At 43.6% G+C, this 20,167-nt stretch overlaps 1 protein-coding gene across 1 annotated transcript in view; it reads right to left on the minus strand.

Annotated features, from left to right (window-relative positions):
* The window catches only part of GPHR (Golgi pH regulator), a 47,358-nt gene that overhangs the window by 25,726 nt on the left and 1,465 nt on the right, over positions 1 to 20,167 (minus strand). The window contains exons 3-9 of the mRNA XM_084607053.1: positions 19,395 to 19,498; positions 17,376 to 17,482; positions 13,394 to 13,498; positions 13,178 to 13,298; positions 11,381 to 11,461; positions 8,420 to 8,532; positions 3,921 to 4,009 (exon numbers count right to left, since the gene is read on the minus strand). Of these exons, the coding sequence (XP_084463179.1) occupies positions 3,921 to 4,009; positions 8,420 to 8,532; positions 11,381 to 11,461; positions 13,178 to 13,298; positions 13,394 to 13,498; positions 17,376 to 17,482; positions 19,395 to 19,498 (720 nt within the window). The remainder of the gene's footprint in view (positions 1 to 3,920; positions 4,010 to 8,419; positions 8,533 to 11,380; positions 11,462 to 13,177; positions 13,299 to 13,393; positions 13,499 to 17,375; positions 17,483 to 19,394; positions 19,499 to 20,167) is intronic.

The following is a 20,167-nucleotide window of genomic DNA, read 5'->3' on the forward strand; positions in this document are numbered from 1 at the left end:
AGTACAGCACAACCTATGCTTCATGTCAGGTAAACGAGCACTGGTTTTATGTGCACATCGATGTAAACAAGCGTACCGGAGCGAAATCGTCGCATCGGCGCATTCGCGAGCAACTTTTGCACTCACGCGGTAAATACCAAGCTGTGTAATAGTATCTCCAAGCACTCATTTAGCCAATACACGAGCTATTCCGGAAACAGGCAGCAGAAGAAAGCAAGCAGCAGAGACATCTAAATCAACAACACCGCAGAGCGAAGCAGTCGCGAACCTCGTCGTGCAGCCTGGCTGTGGGTGGAGCAAAGCGATGGCGACCTGCCGGCCTGCTATTGGTCGGCACTTGCTGTGTTCGCGTTTCGAAGGCATTCCAAAATCTCGAATGTCTTCACGTAGCTCATTCAATTCGAATGACATTTCAGTCAAATACTGTCGAAACACACCGTGTAGCAGCGCACGTTCGGCATTCGAGTCGAATGGCATTCGATTCGAAGGCATTCGAAACTCCTGTGTAGCAGGGGTATTATATTACTTTAGGTCAATGTTTTAGCCCTAACTGCGCCATTCTTTCCCAATTTCTCCAGAAAACACATGTCATCATCATCATCATCACCAGCCTGATTATACCCACTGCAGGGCGAAGGCCTCTCCCATATTTCTCCACTTAACCCAGTTCTGTGCTAGCTGCATCCACTTGACCCCTGCGAACTTCTTAATCTCATCCACCCACCTAACTTTCTGCTGCCCCCTGCTACGCTTTCCTTCCCTTGGAATCCAGTTTGTTACCCTCAGCGACCATCGGTTATCCTCTCTTCACACTACATGTCCTGCCCATGTCCATTTCTTCTTCTTAATTTCTACTAGAATGTCGGTAACTTGAGTTATTTCTCTGACCCACTCTGCACGCTTTCTATCTCTTAATGTTACCCCTACCATTTTTCGTTCCATAGCCCTCTGGGTTGTCCTCAACTTAAGTAGAACTCTCTTGGTTAGCCTCCACGCTTCAGCCCCATAGGTGAGTACAGGCAAGATGCAACTGAAAACACATGTAACATATCACAAGTTCAGAAGTGCAAGATGCCGGGCTAGTTGGTACTGCATAATGAAATAAAACAGCGCTGTTTTATTTCATTATGACATATCACCTTTACCAGCACCTTAGTATTGGCCAACGATCCTCCTAAATTATTAGTTACTGACAGTTCTCTATACGAAGATTTGTTATTTATGCGAAGAAAAATTACCATGGTCTGCCATCATGCGTTCTACTCTGCACGCCCAGAGTGATGGCGCCAGATGGCGTCACATGCTTGGACGGCAATACACAGGCCTGCCACATCGGAACCAATCAATGTGCAGTATACCGGCGGCGCGTGGTAGCAGGCCACAGTGGCTGACCACGGGTGGACCGCACCATGCTAAAACCTCTCTACTCGAACATTTTTCCAAACGCTGGCTTGGCTGGCAGCAGTGGCAAAGCTGACTTATAGAGTTAACATACTGCTGCTGCTTCCTGCTTCATCGCAGGTGAATGGTTCGAAATAAAGGTGTCTGGCAATACTGTTAATGTCTGCACCACTGGGCGAAATAATGTTAGACCGAAACTATGCTGAATTGTTGCTTGGTAACAATATTTTTTTTCCACGTGAGATCGCAAGCAGATGAAAAACACTACCCTATGCGTCATCAGATCCTGTGTCCACGAGATCACCAGTCGTGCCAGTAGGGGTGTTTCTGTGGTGTTTTTGCAACTTTGACGTCACCCTGTGCTCATGCTCGGAACTTTCCAAGTCGAAACTGGTCGTGGTAAGTGCCCTAATAATTAATTAAATGAGTTGTGTTGGGGCTTTTTGGGTTGCAGTTATTCTGCTTTGACCATTATGAATCGACTAAAGCCAAAATCCTACAACAGACAACATACATATTTATACTCCTTTACCTCAGCTTATGCACCTCTAAGTGCATCTAAATACCATCTCCCCGTGCATCTGAACAGCTTATGATACTAGTAGAACAATGTCAACTGATCTTCATTTTTCCACAGACCCACAGATATTTCAAGGCTGAAAGTTCCCGAACTGCACTTGTCAGTCATTTCAGTAACACAATGTATTAGCATCAGAAGTGGCACCTTCGGAAATAAACGCCTAGCCGTTAAGACATACGGGTCACAAAACACATCCAGGTTTGCTACCCAAATACACACAGCAGTAGCGAGTGTATGCTGATAACGAACATGAATCATTGCCTAAGAAGGAAGGAAGCGACTAGTTTTGGCAGCACTTGAATAAACAGAGCATGAAATTATTGCCATATGCCTCTTAAAACAAATTCCGACAGTGCCACGCAGTGCAAAGTGTAAATATAATCTTTTTGGTATTTTTACTTGGGCAATACCAAAAACCTCAGTGCAAAAATTAAGGTGCAATATAGTCGAGCCCACTTATAACGGCCGCAGTTATAACAAACGCTCGGTTATTACGAACGAGGGGGGAGCTACCGCCACAATATGTATTGTGGTAATGGCGCTGCGTCTTAGATAAAACGAACCATGGCCACACAACTTGGTTAGAGCGAACGTGAAGGCGCAGTAAAATCGACCCCGCTGTCGAAAAATTCGCCCTTACCACGCCAGCGCGACATGCGCGGCAACCCCCTTCCCCTCCCTTTCCCCCCGTTTCATCACTCTCCAGCTAACATCTCCATTTCGAGAGGTAGGCCAGGCGGCTGCCATTTGTGATCGGGAAGTCTCCTGCAAGCCGCGGTGCTTTGGGACTAATGTTGCAGTCTGCTACAGACACAACAGAAAGACTTGGATGATGTGCAAATTGTTCGCCAAGTGGCTGTTTGCATTCGACCGTGACATGATGAAGGAAAACAGAAAGGTCTTACTTGTGGCCGACAACTGCTCGGCGCACCACGTGCAGCCTTCCCCGACTGCAGAGACCACACTTTTTCTGCCACCGAATGCGACATGAAAGATTCAACTACTGGACATGGGTATCATTCACGCGCTAAAGGTTTCTCATTTATCAGCGTGTAATCCGGTGGATGCTGATTGCAATTGAGAGACCAGGTTCCGTCGCTCCATTCTGTATCTCTTCGTTTGATGCTCTGAGATTGCTTAAGGCCTCTTGGATTGAGCTTTGATTGATGCTTATCGTGACATATAATGCCCATACACAAAGCTCAACTTCAGCCACAAACTCACTGAGAAAGAGCCTCTGATATACCTCTGAGAACAGGTGGAAAGGTAAGTGGCACAAAAATAATACAAGAAAATTGCCCATCAGCAGTCCACTCCCACCCTCTCCTTTTTTAAAAGTTAACAGGGAAGAAAAATGTGTCAAAGTTGAGCACAATTTCTTCCTAATTAAAGAGACCAAACAATCAAACAATTGGTATTGGTGTCCAATTTTCTCCGATGTCCATAATGATTGATTCCATAACAGTTCTGATAGAAATGCAGCAGACAAATTTTGCAGACAATTTTTCATCAGTGCATGCGCCCGCTTTTATGCACGCCGATGCTGAAAAGCATATGCAGCGCCCACAATGACAACTTTGGTGTCGGTAAAAGTGATGTATGAAAACTAGTACAAATCTTACCTACCAGACAGCAATCAACCATTTTTAGTGTAGAGCGGCCTCCATTTCAATTTTCACACTCAAGGCTGTCATGGCACACACGAACGTACACAAGACATCGCTTCAGTTTGTTTCACGTGACGTTCAGCACCAAAGCAAAACTATAAATCCTCGTTTCACCGCCACTGTAGCGCTCAGTCTGTACACTATGAGGCATTACCACCGTAAACCCATGACACGTTTTGGTCAGTGTTTGCTCCATTTGGTGCAAACACAGATGAGTGGATGGCCCAAAAGGGCTTCAACACAGAGTCCTTCCTCTGCGAGCTTTGCCTCACCAGCATGTTGTGCAGCTCCACGGTCTCGAGGAACAACTGTCGGCTGAACTCCTCCAGGGCTTCCACACTCTGCTTCAGCTGTCCAATATCTGGAATACAGAGAGAGAACGTCTGATCGGGCCACAACCACACAAATGCAAAATGTCAGGTCAGAACCACGCAATGTCCCCCCTTCCTCCCTGTGAGGAAATATGTGATTAAATATGATGCCTTTGTACACAGTCAAGAATTCCGGACATTTTGTATGCACCTTCTAAACATTTTAAACAGTTTGGCACTTCCTGAATTGAATGTTACAAATCAAAGAATAGCACGGAGCAATAAAAAGTTAGAAAACATAATGGTGCATTAGTTGGTGCTTACAACAGATCTGAGACACAGCCTGTGGCAATGGGTTAAATGGCTCCATTATTCGACTTAGGAGGACACTGGAAACAGCAAACTCTTGTGCACACGTTTACAATGCTGTCCTCGTGAACTCAATCTCATGTCTCCAACTTGACTTTGAAATTCGAACGATATGGTGCCCATCTCATCTGCAGGAATACTTTTCTGAATGAAGGTCTATCATGGTCCCTACATCCCTGAAGGTAAGTGTACAAGGCAAAAATACGCACTCTATGTGCCTCCAATGAACTTCTTTCAAAATCGTAATAATTTGAAAAGCATTCCGCTGATCCATTACATAGTAAGGGTAATTAACGCCCGTCCCAATTAAACAGGATAGTGTTTCCACATGTCGCTGGTCCATCAATGGTTGGAATTCCAACGCAAATTACCTCCAATAACATGAGCTCAAGTTTTATCACACAGTTGGCGAGTGCTATATGGCATCAACTGCGGAAGGGAAAGTTGAAGCCACGCATGCAGAATGTCCTGCCTGGCTAGCGCAGAAATCTGTGGTACCTCGAGCGCGTGCCGTCTGTGTGGAACGCAATGAGGGCGACATCTGGTGGCAGTCAAAGAAAGAAGGTGGCACCCTGCGACTTTCTGGTCATGGGAGAGGCGAGTCTTTCCTCTTAAAGACTATTGCTCTGTGACCAACACATACGTCCTTGGGACACTCAGGGCATGAACAACCTTTCTTTCTTTATACCTGCATATAACCGTTCCCTCCAAAAAATATTAATGAAAGGTTTCGTCATTGTTTTATGGGGCTTAACACCATGAAGTGACACAGGCTATGAGGAATGCCACAGTGGAGGGGCCTGGACAACTTCGACCACCAGGGTTATCCAATGTGCTTTTATATTGCCCACTACAGGGGTGTCCTGCCCTTTGCCTCCCCATAAAAGATTGGCCACTGTAGCTGTCGAGCACCATAACCCCGAGCCACTGCAGCTGCAGGAGTGCGAAAAGAATCTACAACTGGGGTACAGGCACATAATGTAGTGCAAAATGATTATAGGCTCAGTGATAAGACCAAAACCACTTACAGCATGGGCTGTGAAACACACACAAAGAAAACGAAAAATTTAGCCAGCGTTTAACTCCTCTTAAACTGACTAAGGTATGGAAAGCACTGGCATGGTTTTGCTTGGCAGTTTACCGAGCACCTGTCACAACGATGTCAGCATGTAAAAGTCCTTAGGTGGCGGAAATTATTCCACAGTTCTCCATAACGGTCACTCTCTCTCATTAACTTCCCCCTTATTCCCATCCCATAAAGCGCAGCTCAGGTGCCTAGTGAGAACATTTAAATATACTGCGCCTTTCCTACACACCGATTTGCAATTTACGAAGAGTTTGCGAGAAGCCCATGCACTGTGTGACGACACTCGGGTCCGATCCATGCTGCAGTCTCTCTGGGAGTTTGTATGTGAGGCACGCACTGATGTCCAAATGTGACCTCCCCAACCCTAATAGGTCTCCCGTGAATCGGCCTTAATGCCAGCTCCATTTAATAACGATTATTCACTCACTCACTGTGCAATGTCAGTGCACATTAAAGAACCCCAAAACAAATGGACAAACATTGTTGTCACTCTGGTTTCATCTCAAATGCAGACAACCATCATGCAGGTGCTCAGGTGTTCATCTGACAAAATTACTGTGATGGTTTTCGGCAGTTTTTTCAGGCTCATTCAATAATTCGAGGTTTCGGTTAAGTCACACACCTTTTCTGGTCCCTTAAAAATTGAATGAAAGAGAGTTTACTGTATTCAGCAGTGATATGACAGCTCCACCCAGTTTCATGTAGATCCTTCCTGTACAGAAAGCTGGTATGCAGAATCATGGTATACACTTTTGGGCAATTTTAGTTTAACTTTATTTGTAAATACCATGTCAATTCTGAAATAAACAAGATGAGCAATGTTTGCTTGATTTAATTTTGTATTTATTTTTCACTGATGAGATATTTTGTATTCTATATGATATTTGAAGAAATCTTTTTCCCAATTCATAATTGATTTGTATTTGAAAATTTTGATCTTTGCACACCCCTAGTCTTCATCTGTTGTAATAATGGCTGGAAGGTGTTGCATTATAGTTGTCATAAATATGGGGTCACATGATCGGTATTCCGCTGTACATAGGGCGATCAAAAAGTACTGTGACGCGCTTTGAATTGTACTTCATTTAATTTTGCTTATATTTTGTGCACCAATATTGCTGTTTTTGTTTTCCTTGTGCTCTTTTCATTGAGAAATTAAAATTTTTAATGCAATGGGTGTGATAGCAATGGAAAAAAATGTATCTGAAGAACTAGATTGTATCATTGTCCCGCGCCACAGGCAAAAACAGTTAATTCTGGGGATAATGAAACTGGTTGGTTTGGCTTGGCTTATGATGTTTGACGTCCCAAAGCAACTGAGGCTATGAGAGACGACATAGTGGAAGGCTCCGGAAATTTTGACCCCCTGGGGTTCTTAATTGCGCACTGAAATCGCGTAGCATATGGGCGCCTTTCTTTTCGCCTCCATCGAAAAGAGGCCGCAGGTAACGAAATGGCTGTAAGTGCAAGTGCATTCTTTGTTAAACCTAATCCAGAAAACAGGAGGCATCGAGGGCTGGTACTACAGTGGAAGACCTCAAACAACCAAAATATGGGAGTTGAAATTGGCCGTGCATGAGAAAATCAAGCAAAATCTCCTAAAAGACATGAGAAATCTCTCCCAGGAAGTGCAGAGTTAGCAACTCTGTGATGCAGCTACTCGTCAAACAGAACCTAGGATACCAAGTGCACATATCAGAAACAAGACAGCTGCTCAGGACCCAGATGAAGGACTGCAGAGCACAAAGCTGCAAAGTAACGAAGCTGCAGAGCCTCAATGAAGCCCTGAATCATCTAGCAACGAGATTTTTTCGCTCTCAAACAGGCCTGAAATTCACAAAATCGAGATCTGCTGCCAACTGTGCGGGTTGAAAAAAAAAAAAATCTTTAATTTAAAGCATCATAGCTTTTGGCAAGATTTGAGGCCTTGAGGTGACAAAGCTTGTTTTTCTGCAAACACAGAATACAGTCAATGCAATATAATCACCGCGAGTATTCTTTTGTTGGCAGTGCCAACACCTTGGTTCAAGATAATGCATGGAAGAATGAGTGGAGGCTTCAGCAAGAATGGGTTCCAGCTGACGGCACGGAGAAGTGTGAGGCAAAATTCCTCACCTTCTGGGAAAAGGAAGTTAGGCCATCAAATTGCCTCGGTCTCTGTCCGTAGGACTTCGCTGGTTGGTGAACAGTGGTGAAAAAAAAAAAAGGTGCTCTTTCAAGCACAAATCCAAACACTCGCTGAACTGTGCTCTGGAGAAAGAGTGGAGCAAAATCACTCCCCAAGGCATTGCGGTTACTTTGAAGAATTTCAAAGATCATCTAGGAGCCTGTGTTGAAGCAGAACATAGGAATTTTGAACCTGGAATTATAAACTGTCTTAAGGAATTGCATGCGCTTTAAAATTTAAAAAAAAAAAAAAAAAATGCCCCATTTTGCTTGCGCATTAGAAAGTTACAGTTGCTTTTTTGTGTTGCAGTATTTCTCAATCACTCTATATATGCAGGGTTACCATGAAAAGCTTTCTAGCTGCAAACTCTACAAAAGAAGTTACTACAGGCTGACACAGTGCATAAGGCCACGTCTGCTTCTCTAATAAATAATAATAATTGTATAGTTGCTTATGATGACAGGGAAGGCACAGTGACCCTCACTTAGAATGAGAACCTAAATTGTGCGACAGGCTTGCGATTAAGGGGTGAAAAGAATGGAGGAAGACGGCAGTGGTGGCGGATGGCTCTGGATTGATTTCGACAACTGGAGCACCTTATCCCACACCGACATTGTAGAGCACACGAGTCAATCTGTATTTTGCCCCCATTGATACAGACCTGCAGCAGCTGGGGTTTGATTTCATGACCTCCTGCATAGCAGCAGGATGCCATGGCCAATTAGCCACCATTGAGTGACCTTTGAACTTTAGCTACAGAGACTGAATACCTTGAGACAAAGCACACACAAAGTGTACACGTGTATTGCTTTTAACTGGCTGCTGCCGTAAACCTACCTTCGGTGCCTCCAGATGGGAGTGATGTGACGCTCTGAAGCATCCCCCAGATACCAGAGGTCTGTCTACCGGATGCTGACTGCTTCTGCTTTTCCCTCATGGCCAAGGCAATCCTGGTGAAAAGCAGAAACACTAGTTTTGAGAACCAAAGTCATTACAACTGCCCACTACGTAGACATGGCACAGAAGAAAGCAAACACAGAGAGACAGTGGCATCATAAGCTGGCGATTTCTGCTGAAAAATGAACCTACTTTCCGAATATCAAGTCTACTTTTTGGTTTCACACCATTTCATCATGCTACATGCCCATAGTATCTAGCGAGAGTCAAAGCTGCGAAATACCCCCGGAAAATGATGTGCTGTTATGATGAATATGTGACCTGGCAACCAAAAGGAGAAAAGAAGGTTTAATCAGAATGCATACACCCTTCCTTTCTACATAAAGGTTGTATCGCGTTACGATAAGACGTGGGCCAACACTTCAGTGCACAACACTTCAGTACAACACTTCAGTGCACAAGATACTGACACCTCAATGTAAAAAAAAAAATCAGTCCCACAAAATAAAAAAATAGCGCAGAGGATGCTTAAGTACCTTCAATAGTTATGCAATAACACTGTCATGGGGGCATTAAGCATTTCTGCTAAGCAGAGGCCTTAATTAGTTGCTAATTAGTAAAAATCACTAGCAGTGGTAATTGGGTAATTAGTAGCACCAAGTAGTAGGGCCAAGAGCAATACTACTTATGAGGTCTGTTCAGTAGTGTTGATTAGTGGTTGCAGTTTTACTAGGCATCACTGCAATGTACTAATACATGGCTGCTGCCTGCTCAAAAGTATGAGGCGGTTGCATAAGGCCAACTATTGCACTGAATGTAGTGGATGTAGTGTTATGATGTCACACACCCAGATCACCAAACGGCGCTCGGCTATGTCACCTGTTGACTGCCACCTGTCAACTTGGCTACAAAATTTTGAGTGGCCTAAAGGTGGCGACGTCAGAAGGCCACATGACCTGAATGAGCACTGGTTGGTCAGCGATGCAAGTGACGTCACGAGACCGTGTGACTTCTCTCAACCAACCTGAGAGTTTTGTTGCATACGGCTGCGCTGCGGTTTTTTGCAGGAAGTGGAATCTAATGCTAACGCTTTAATGTGCTGGTGAAAGAAATTTCAGCAGTATCAGGAGTGAAAACAGGCTCAAGCATTTTGGAGCAGCTTTGGGAGCAGCAGTAAAGCCATTTTGGAGCAGCTTTGGAGCAACAAAACGAGAGTTTTGGAGCATTTGAATTATGCTTTGGAGCAAGTTTCTAAGGTCAAATGCCTTTGATAATTGCATTTTTCTTTTTCTGAAATATAAAACCTCCAATTTGATTCCTTTTTATGCAAGTTCAATGCCTTTTTAACTTCGCAGCAGTAATACTAATTTGGAGTTCAGATCAGCGGGCATGACATTTCCACTCCCTATTTTGTGCATATCTATTTCATTTTATTTATTTAGAATACACCTCAAAGCCCTCAGATATGGGGTATTACATGATCCTTTTTGATCCTATGCCTGGCTGATAAATTCCTGAGCACATGGATATTTCGTCTGCCAGAAAGGCGCCTTCAGACCACAATAACGCGCCTTGACAAGCTTGGCGCTAGTGCCGCCCCCGTGCTTTTTGCCTACTGTGGGATCGCAGACGACTGCAGCACGATCTCGATTGTCTGTAAAAATGGCGCAGGTCTGAGTATGCCACAGGGATTTCCAGAGATTCGTTGGTGAGGCGTGCACAAGCAGAAATTCTGAGCACATGCCTGGCCAAGCCCCGTGCTCAAACCTAAGGTCCCAGCATGGCCTGACCCGCTACAGTTGCAATCGAAGTGACGACACAGAAAGAAATACTTTAGGATGATGAACTCAGCTGAGGCATGTGCAATACTCCTGTATTATGAATCCAGCAAGGCTTAAGTGTATTTTGTTGCACTAACTGGGGGCTGGAATGGCTTTCTTAGCAAAATGAGAAAGTTGTGGGTATGCGACTTCTTTTCTTTTCCAAAAGTGCACTAGCGCTAATTCTGAGCAAGGGGCTGATTCTGCGGCCAAGCACTTGGAAGGCATGTCTCACTCGCCATGCGTTTCCCCGAGTGCTTTCATGTGGCTTTCACAGTGCTGGTGCGGTGCCGCCCCTGAATTTTCTGGGCCAAGAAAAAAGAAACTTAAAGACATCAGATGCTCTGACTAAGAGCTATATCCCACTCGCACTGAGGGTATGTTGATTCTAGGAACAAGCCACAACAGAGACTTATGAGAGGTGATAGTAGGACATGAATCTTGAAATGGATACCTAAACACCTGTGCCGGTGTTACCAAAGTGAGAGACACGAAAGTAGAAACTTAATAGCCCAAAGACACCTCTTTAGTTCAGTCGTTGACAGCTAGCAAAGATCTGTTCACAGAGAGGGTACGTAGAACAGGTGGGGCTCGACGTTGTTCTCATGCAGGGAAGATGCAGGAAAGCACACCCTGCTCTGCCTTCGCGATGCCTAGTGCAGCCTGGCTATATTCACACTTTTGCAAGTTACATTTGCTTGGCACTGGGTGTCCCGGCTTGGCCCACCTGAGACAAATATACCTTGGCCCAGGCCTGAACCAAGCCCCAGGCTTCAAAGCGGCCTGAGCCTGGACCGCAAACCGTGTTATGACCTTTGGGACTGGCCTAAGCCCGCATACGGCTCTAATTTATTGTACAACAAATGACCGTCACTGCAATACCAGGTCTACATAACTCAGCCTTGGGTTCTATGAAACTAAAGCCGACAATAGGACCAAGTGCCCACTCTCTAAGGCTACATAAAGAACCAATGTTAAGCCTACACATAATGACTTGCCATTAAAGCCAGTAAAATTACTGCACCAAAGTACTTATTACCATCACATTTGCCCACCCCAGATCACCAATGCAAGGACACACCTTTTTTTCTTCATGATGATCACATCGAGAGTCTGCAGGAGCTTCTTCTCCATGTTTTGAACATCAGTGGTGGTGACAACCCTGCAAGGAAATGTAGGCCACAGTGTACATCATTTGTTACAAGCCTTTTTCACTTGTACACGTGATTCACAGTCTTTTGAAACTCTGTACAACAAAGTACTGTACTAGTCCACCAAAAGAAGGTGTATGAAATGCTTATGGCATGGTCCCAAAGCTGCGAACGACCTACAAGCAATTGTGTAAAGGAGGGCTCCAGGTATATTTTGGTTATTTGGGGTGCTTTATCATGCCATGACATCAGACAACACACAGGCTCTTTGACATTTTGCCTACACCAAAATTTCTACAAAATCTGTGACCTTGGGACCGGCAGAAGGACAAACCAGCCAAAAAAGAAAATCCCCCAAGGTGGAGCAGGAAAGTTATTACACAAAAACATTCACCCAAGCGCAGCCGTACGCCTCTACAGGGACCGTACAGCTGGATGGCTGGTGCCGCCTCTCGGCACTTCCCTCGCTACCAGAATGCACTGGCGTCAGCGTTGCACTGGAGCGCGCAGTCTGTTGATGGTTTGTGCGGAGTTTGCTTCTGAACTCCTGATGTTTACATGATGTGCATGAATATGTCCGGTCAAACGTAGTGTGGGCAGACGTTTGTGGTTGGCTGCGCTAACAGCTACACAAACTCATTGGACACTTCTAAGATTCCTAAGATTCTTGTTGGAGACTGCAATCCTAAGATTCTTGTTGGAGACTGCAATAGGAAAATTTGGCTTTATAGCTTCTTTTGTTCTGCTTTGTTCGAATAGAATTTTTTTCCTTTCTGCTTGGGCTCTATGTGTGCAATGTGTATAAGTTGTACGTATGCTTATTATTTTTGTATTATTTGCATCCTGTCTGTCGCTACAGCTCGGTACGGCAGAAGCCTTCGCCAGGCTGCACCTTTAGCTTTTGCTTTATTGAATGCTCTTCTCTTGTATAAAAAACTGATGAATAAACTTCAAACTTCAAATTTCAAATGGGGGAACAGCCTGTAAATGAGAAACACAAGCCATGCACACTAACCTGATATGCAAAAAATCAAATGCCTAAAATAAGAATGCTCAAACAAATACAAAAGTAAATTACATTTACATTTTCTTGCAATCACTTCTCTTTTGAGCACACAGAGAGAAAAAAAAGAGAGAACATCAAACTAAGGGGTTTAACACTGCAAACAGTCTTATGGGCTGTGAGAAATGCCACATGGAAAGCTTCAAATTAATTTAGAGTTAGACCATCTGGGGTCTTTAACGTGCACTGACATCGCACAGCACACAGGCATATTTCGAGTTTCAGTTCCATAGTAATGCGACAGCCATGGACTAGATGACCTGCATAAATGAGTAAGGTCACTTTAAGGTGATTTTATATTAATTACGTTAAAGCCTACCTGCAGCCCAATGTGCACTAAATCTCAACACACTGTAGTGGGCACAATGTCACACAGTACATTAATCACACCCCCTATTCCCATTGGCAAGTTTATTTTTACCTTTTTTGTGCAAGCTGCACAACACAGGTCCAGTTTAGAGCTGCATTTTTAACATATTATTTCAATTTCATGTAAAAAAAAAAAACAAGCCTCTAAAGGCCCTCACTTAAAGAACCTGCAAGTGCAGCAGGTGTAACAACAGAAGGTCCAGAACAAAGGCATCCAACTACGAAAATTCTACACTGTCTGTAACACATTCTTCAGAGTACACTAGTGATGAAACGTGCCAATACTATTTGTTACCTCATGAAGTAAGCCATGGAGGTGTAAGGGTAGTTGACGGCACCGAATCCTGAGAGGACGGCCATGAGTGTGACGCCCACGACACCCACACGGCTGATAACTTGCTCTATTGACAATATGCCTGGCAGCGAACAAGGAAAAAAATATATAGATGCAACCATGAGCCCAATGGTCCAGAATGGAATAGGGCACATAAAGAAAAAGAGAGCAACTAACCATGTTTTGGGCTCAGTATTGGAAATGGATCCCCAATCTTCCAAAATAAATAGACGAACACCAGCCATGCCCCCAGAGCAAGTGGCTTGACAAGCCTTGTCTGCACTGAAAGTATGAAAATTAAAGGATATAGGAAATGCACACTGTCTCAACTCATGACTACACCTTTCAAATTCTAAACCATGACCAAGAATATGCCAGGGACAGTAAAGCGGTAAAAAATGAAAAATAAAGCATGAAAAATTAACTGCGACACAAGCAAGAAACCAGGCGCAGTACTAATTAGACATAAAATGATGGGCATCCACGCGGCACTTTCTTTGTGTTGGTTTGTATCTTTTGCTGTCTCCGCACAGTTATTTCAGGATTTCTCACTGTTTTTTCAAGCAATACAAAGATACCACTTGTGAAACTTGCTTTAACAGCATTTTCCCACGGCTAATTTTTTTTGCCTTCGATCCCTGAAGGCAGTGCTTTAAATGCTGCTTGACCAAAAGAGTAAAATGAACAGCATACTGGATGCAAGCTTCATCAAGTGCAACAGCTTCTAATCTGCCTTCCACAAGTCTTTCCTCACCAGGGTTTTTTTTTCTTCAATACAAATCTTTATGCACATTAAAAACACTGTGATGTGCTTTAGGGCATGGTGTACATCAAATCTCTTCAAGCCTGCTCTCATCTAAACTCTACTGAGCCTTGTTTAAAAAAAAATAAAATGGCACCGATGATTATGACACTCAGTATGCGAAATTTATGCACAGCTCTTTATGGTGCAAGGACACTGGCATCTTTGTTGTAAGCGGCATGAGCGAGAAGCATGCTTCCATTCTGCCGACCACAACTCCATCACCAACTCCTTCCTAACCCATTACCCCTAACCCCCAATTTTCAGGTAATAAAGTTTATCAATCAATTAATTCTGTCAACACAGTCAACAATGCTTCCATTTGATTTGCATCACTTAATGACCTATAGGAGAAATTTCATGAAGACAAATTATAGTGTAATTCCCACATCTTCTGGTTGGGCAGCAACAGCTACTGACAAATCAGCGAAATTTTATGAAAACAAATAACAGCACAATTAAATGCATCACTTCTCGATGGTTCTGTGGAGCAACATATTAGCGCTGCATTTCTGAGCGGGAAAAGCCGCAGTTCGAATCTGCTTGCTCTGGTCTCTTCTTCCTCTCTCAATTTCTTTTTTTTTTTGCATTACTATGTTGAATATTTTTAAGCTTCACTGTGAACTGTGTGAGACGTGTTCTAGAAGAATGGCAGGTTGCGAGAGGCCAAGCAGAATACTGCACCCCAAGTTGGCCGGTGCCAACTGTGATAGGGTGGCTCCCGGGCCATCCTATAGCTGTGCACCAGATATGCCGATGCTAATGCCCACTCAAGTCAAGAACGGGCATCTCAGAGCTACGCTTTAAGAAAGGGAAAGCTTCTCATATGCCCGATTCTCGAATGCTTAGTGACCAAACATAACTGTTTTGTGGAAACAAATTGCAACAACACCCCATGTCGTAAGGGCCCTTTAGGCAAACCTGCACAGAACGGCATGGTGTGCTGGAGCGAAACCTTGCCACCAGCACAAAGAGCAGTACTGAAGTTGGCCATATCAATAACATTACCAAAATCAAGGCAAACAAAACAACTGGAAGGCACTAACTATTGGAAGACTGCATGTGCATGACGCATATGGCAGTAAGCACACAGGTTTTGCACTGTGAAAAGACTGGAACTGACAGCTGCATGGCACCTCACCACGTTGAGTTTACCAATAGCGAAGGCCCTTTTGGACATAGAAAAATCATAGGCTGTCGAGAGCGCTCACTTCTTTATCGACACACCCATGCAGTATGTTGCCTGCAGGCAGTACATGAGAGAGAAAGCTTTTAGTTGCAACACATTATTATAACAATGGCAACACTATGCTGCTAACATGTGGTGAAAGTCCTTCCTATAGGCACTGCTAAAGAAAAGGTTTTCAGCAGAGAGCTTAAAGTTATCCCTCGCATGAAAAGAAACTTTACCGCATTGCGTCTTACTTCACTAGTGCCCAGCACTCATACTTTAGTTGCTTTTATTTGCAAGGTCTTTTTTATTGTGAAAGCAATACTATGCCAGGTTTCAGCCCGTCGTGTAGTCCGTGGCTGCAGTAACGAATGACTTTGAGCAGCCGTGAAGAAGACGAAGACGAAGAAAAAGAACTTTCGGTCCCCCGCAGCTAATGCTTTCGCTCCATATTCTATTTGGCAGCGTTGAACCCTTCTCAATTTATATGTGGGCTGGTAGCTTACGCTCTCGCGTCAGTCCCCAATAATGTAGCACTTTGCACTGATAGGGCATGATAGGGCAATAATGTAGCAGGCAAAAGAAGCTTCCGCCTTTGCTTTCACAATCCAACTAGGGTTAACCAGAGCTAAACCACAACTATTTTTTATGCGAAGCATATTGCTAGAGGTAAACCACAGCCCTTTGTGACGGTTACACGCCGTGCAAAGAATGTGGAATGCTACGTCACACCACGTGATACGCTGACGTCACGACAGAGGAGAGACGGGGGTCCAGCTCGCGCCGTTGGCTGCGGTTGCACGCCGTGCGGAGCACGTGATATGGTGACGTCACACCACGTGCTACGCTGACGTCATGACAGAAGAGAGACGGGGGACCGGCTCGCACCGTCAGCTGCGGTTGCACGCCGTGCGGACCACGTGGTATGGTGACGTCACACCACGTGATAGGCTGACGTCACGACCGAGGAGAGACGGGGGTCCAGCTCACGCCTCACAGCCATGCTTGGTGAAGACATAACGACCGTTGGTGCACGTCAAGCCGGCTGGACACGGGTAGTTTACGGGGAGGCTTATCCATACGACCGTGTTGTTGCCGAAGAAATCAAAATCGTTGATTCCTTTAGCACGTCGGTGTTCTAAGAGCTTTTGCTTTGCGTACATATTAGCGTAGTGGCAATCGAGTATCGTTGGCCTGGGGGACGACATGTTCGTTGTGCGTGTCGGTAACACAGTTAGATTAGAGATGAACGAGTCATGCTATTACCTAGTTTTATGCAATGGGAAAACATTGTGCATTCCAAGTTTAAACCATGTAAAAGCACGTGTAACCAAGGAAAGAAAAGTTTAGCCAAGTGTAACCATGGAAAGCCGAGTTTAGCAATCAATATGCTTCGAATCTGACCAGGCTTAACCAAGCTAAGCCTCAGCCATTTTTTTTTTCAACACTAGCTGCGCTATACAGGATCTTGGCCAGCTTCAGGAGACTTGGTATCTGTGGGGATGAAAGGCAGGGTAAGCCTGACTCTGAAGGCTTATTCTCATGGCTCACGTGAGCCCCTGATCTAGTGCTACGACAGCAACCAACTAATACCCTCAGTTCTGCCAGTGCTGCCACTTAACTATTTTAAATACTTCATTAACTACATTATTTACAGTAACATCACAGTGAGGTGGGGTTGAGTGACAACCAAGAGCTGAAGCTCACAATACCTTTTTTTACATTCAGTGTTGGTAAGACTAACGCATCATGTCAAATGACCTCGGGTTTGATTTAAACGAGCTCAAATAGAAAAGGATCCACTGTACCATTCGCCAACAAAATTTCGAGAAGCTTCAGAAATCAACCTGCTTCGAAGAGAAATTCGTATCAGCTTCATCTACTAGCTCTTCGAGAACAAACAAGCACTTGCAAGTACTTTACCTCCAAGACCACATTAGCTAGTTGGATAGAGAAATTTGCGTCAACTCTTCACTAATGCATTCCAGCGCTTGCTCTGTTTAGGTGAACTTTGATGTTCACAATCTCAGCTGCTGCCTATGCACCATAAAAAAAGGAGTTGACTGTACGTCCGCAGCAGCCACATATGGCTTTTCCAGCCTCATGTTTGCTCAACTATTCAAGCATCTTTTTTAAAGCAAAGGCAAAAAAAAAAAATACTAGACACTTACAAATGTCATACTTACAGAAACGTGTGTTGCTGATTATAAGATAGCCAATGTAAAAAGGAAGAAGCACTATCAACATGAATAAAATGGCGTACAGTCCAAGCTTCCAATGCAGATACCGTGAACTGAGAGAGAGAGAGAGGGGGGGGGAAGGGAGGGGTAAAAAAGATGATATAAGCCTCAAAAAGATCAAGTTCTAGTACAGACATATGCTAGAAATGCAGCATATCACATAAAATAAAATGAGTATTGTACAGGTTTTCAATCAGCTTCTTATCAACAAAAATAACCACAATGCACTGGTTCCCTCTTGACAAAATGTGAAAAATACATTTAAACACGTTAAACCAAGACAAAATCAAAACCGATGAAAGCCCTTCCCCACACAGGCTTGCGTGTACATGAACACACACAGATATGATATGGACAGCTGTGTTATCATTTTCATAGCAGAGTTGTACATGCCACAAGCTTTTTATTCCTCGTAACAAATTTCATCTTCTGTGAATTTTGCAATGCACTGATTACTTTCTGGATGAGTTAATATTCTCGGTAATCAAATTCTTTTTCCCTCACACGTCAAATACTAGTAATCAGCTACTTTCTATTTGAAAAACAAGTCACCACCAATATAACTTCAAGAACTTGAACTTAATGAAAAACACTAATGCTAGCGTGGAACATTTTGCGAAAGAGAAGCAATGGTTGGACTGCAGAAAAGCAGTGCAAGCTGGGATGCCGTAACAAGGTATTTGTAAGTTACAACTCCGTCCTCCCCAGCACACACATAGAGTCTTAATGTTGCTCTGCTCTTTTCATAGAGAAATGCCAGAAAAATGTGAAGAAAATTCAGGAAAACAACACCAGGAGAAAATTAAAAGTGTATGAATTCGAACAGGTCAAAGTAATTGTGATTGTTCTTGGTTGCTTTACTGAAATGTTTACCTTACCGAAATACACGGAACATTTTCCGAGATATAATCGACGGCAGCAAGGCCTCCAATGTGTGATCACATGCAAACTCCCATGCTGCGGTAACCGCTGACACTGCTGTGCCACCACAATGCATTTCACGTGCATTTCATGCTGCCAAGTCCCGTGCCTGTTCACCCTCCTTTCCCTAATCCACCACACTCTTCCAGTGCCTCTTTCTTCAGAGTGACCCACACAGTCATCTTCCTCTCATCCTTGCCATGATCACAGCCACCCTCTCATTGATTTCATTTGAGCCTGTTTTCATAAAGCCTGGTGTTTTAACAGTACAGTATACAACTAATTTTAGTTTGTAAGAAATCTTCTGTGTGTGCATAAAAATTAATCATCAACAAATTGTCTTTCTGAAGCAAAAATATTGCATGAAAGTAACATTTTACACAGCATAGTCACAGTTTATCATGATATCAAAAATTACTAGAAAATTTGAACACTAGACATAAACGCACCTTGCCCTTAAGTTTGCTTAAGTGGTATATCTCTCCAACAATGACTATATTTTCTGTGGCTAGGCCTAGGTGTGACAATTTGTGCATGGTGCCAAAAGTTTCATTTTATTCTGTCTGTAGTGCTTATCAGGAGCGCAGGAACAAGCATACTTACACAGGCAATATTGTTCTTGTGGCATGCCGTATGCAAGCAACATTCACTAATTATTTTTCATGTTTGCATTTTGAGATATCAGAAGAATAAAGCATTCTGGCAAGTTTCCAACAGATGCTCAGCATGCAATGCCATGGGTGCCATAATGGTGGACTGTGCACAGCTTTCTCTGTACATCAGAGCAGACTGTGATAAGCAGGATAAAAAAATGGGCAGCCTTTTGACATGCTCTCTCCAATACAGCGGCTACTAAGACATCAATGCTGACCATGTAAGAAGAAGCTACAACTTGTCTCTCTTAATACATGTCAGTGCAAAGAAGTCAAAACATTCTTATTGGTAATCTTGACTTAAGTAATGCGTCATAAACTTCTAGTCTAATGGCACATGCCATGACAGCATAAAACAAAAGATTTGCAACATTAAAACACATGTGTTTACCTTGTATCGAGAAAGCCCAGAATTTCAAAGATGATCAACTCAAACATTGTGCATGACAACGAGAAGGTTACTGAAAACAGCAGCTGTACAGATAAGTGATGGACCTGTACATAAAGTAAAAATGCAAGTATTATTAAAAACACAGAAAAAAGACAAGAGACAAACTTCCTTATGCAAAATGAGCAGGTCAGTTTAAATGAAAGCTCAAGTGAATAGAAGCCATAAGCGGTAATCACGAAGGTGCGACTCCATTATCTGGAGGACATGGAACCACAACTTTTCATTAAGCCTTGAAGCTTTTCTAAATGATGATTTCGGCTTAGAAGCATCTCAACAGCTCACTTAACAGGCAACACACACACACAATCTTGAGAGATAAAAAAAATGAATGGACACTTAAGCTCCACCTTTAAAGTTATGACATTACAGTGTTAATGGCTCCAGTCTATGGCTCCATTTACGGATCTTCGTTCATGCACATTGCCAATCGCTTAATCGCTAGTTTCTTAATTTCTTCCTCTATTACCTTACATATACTCATTAGCCTACAGTCATATGACAGCCTGGTGAAGATAGAGTTGGCAGCTCATGCTAACTCAGCCTTGTCATGGGGTCTCATGCCACACAACCCACCAACCAATCATGGCCATGTTGCCTGCCAACTACCACCTACTTCATGACTTTTCACTCACAACACTACACTGGATTTTCTGCCAAACAGGGCCATTAACGCTCTACAGCTGTCATTTTGCCGCACACAGTTGTAATTGTGT

This window comes from Amblyomma maculatum, chromosome 6 (assembly GCF_055883805.1).
Source record: "Amblyomma maculatum isolate TAMU_Amacu chromosome 6, ASM5588380v1, whole genome shotgun sequence".
Taxonomy (NCBI): Eukaryota; Metazoa; Arthropoda; class Arachnida; order Ixodida; family Ixodidae; genus Amblyomma; species Amblyomma maculatum.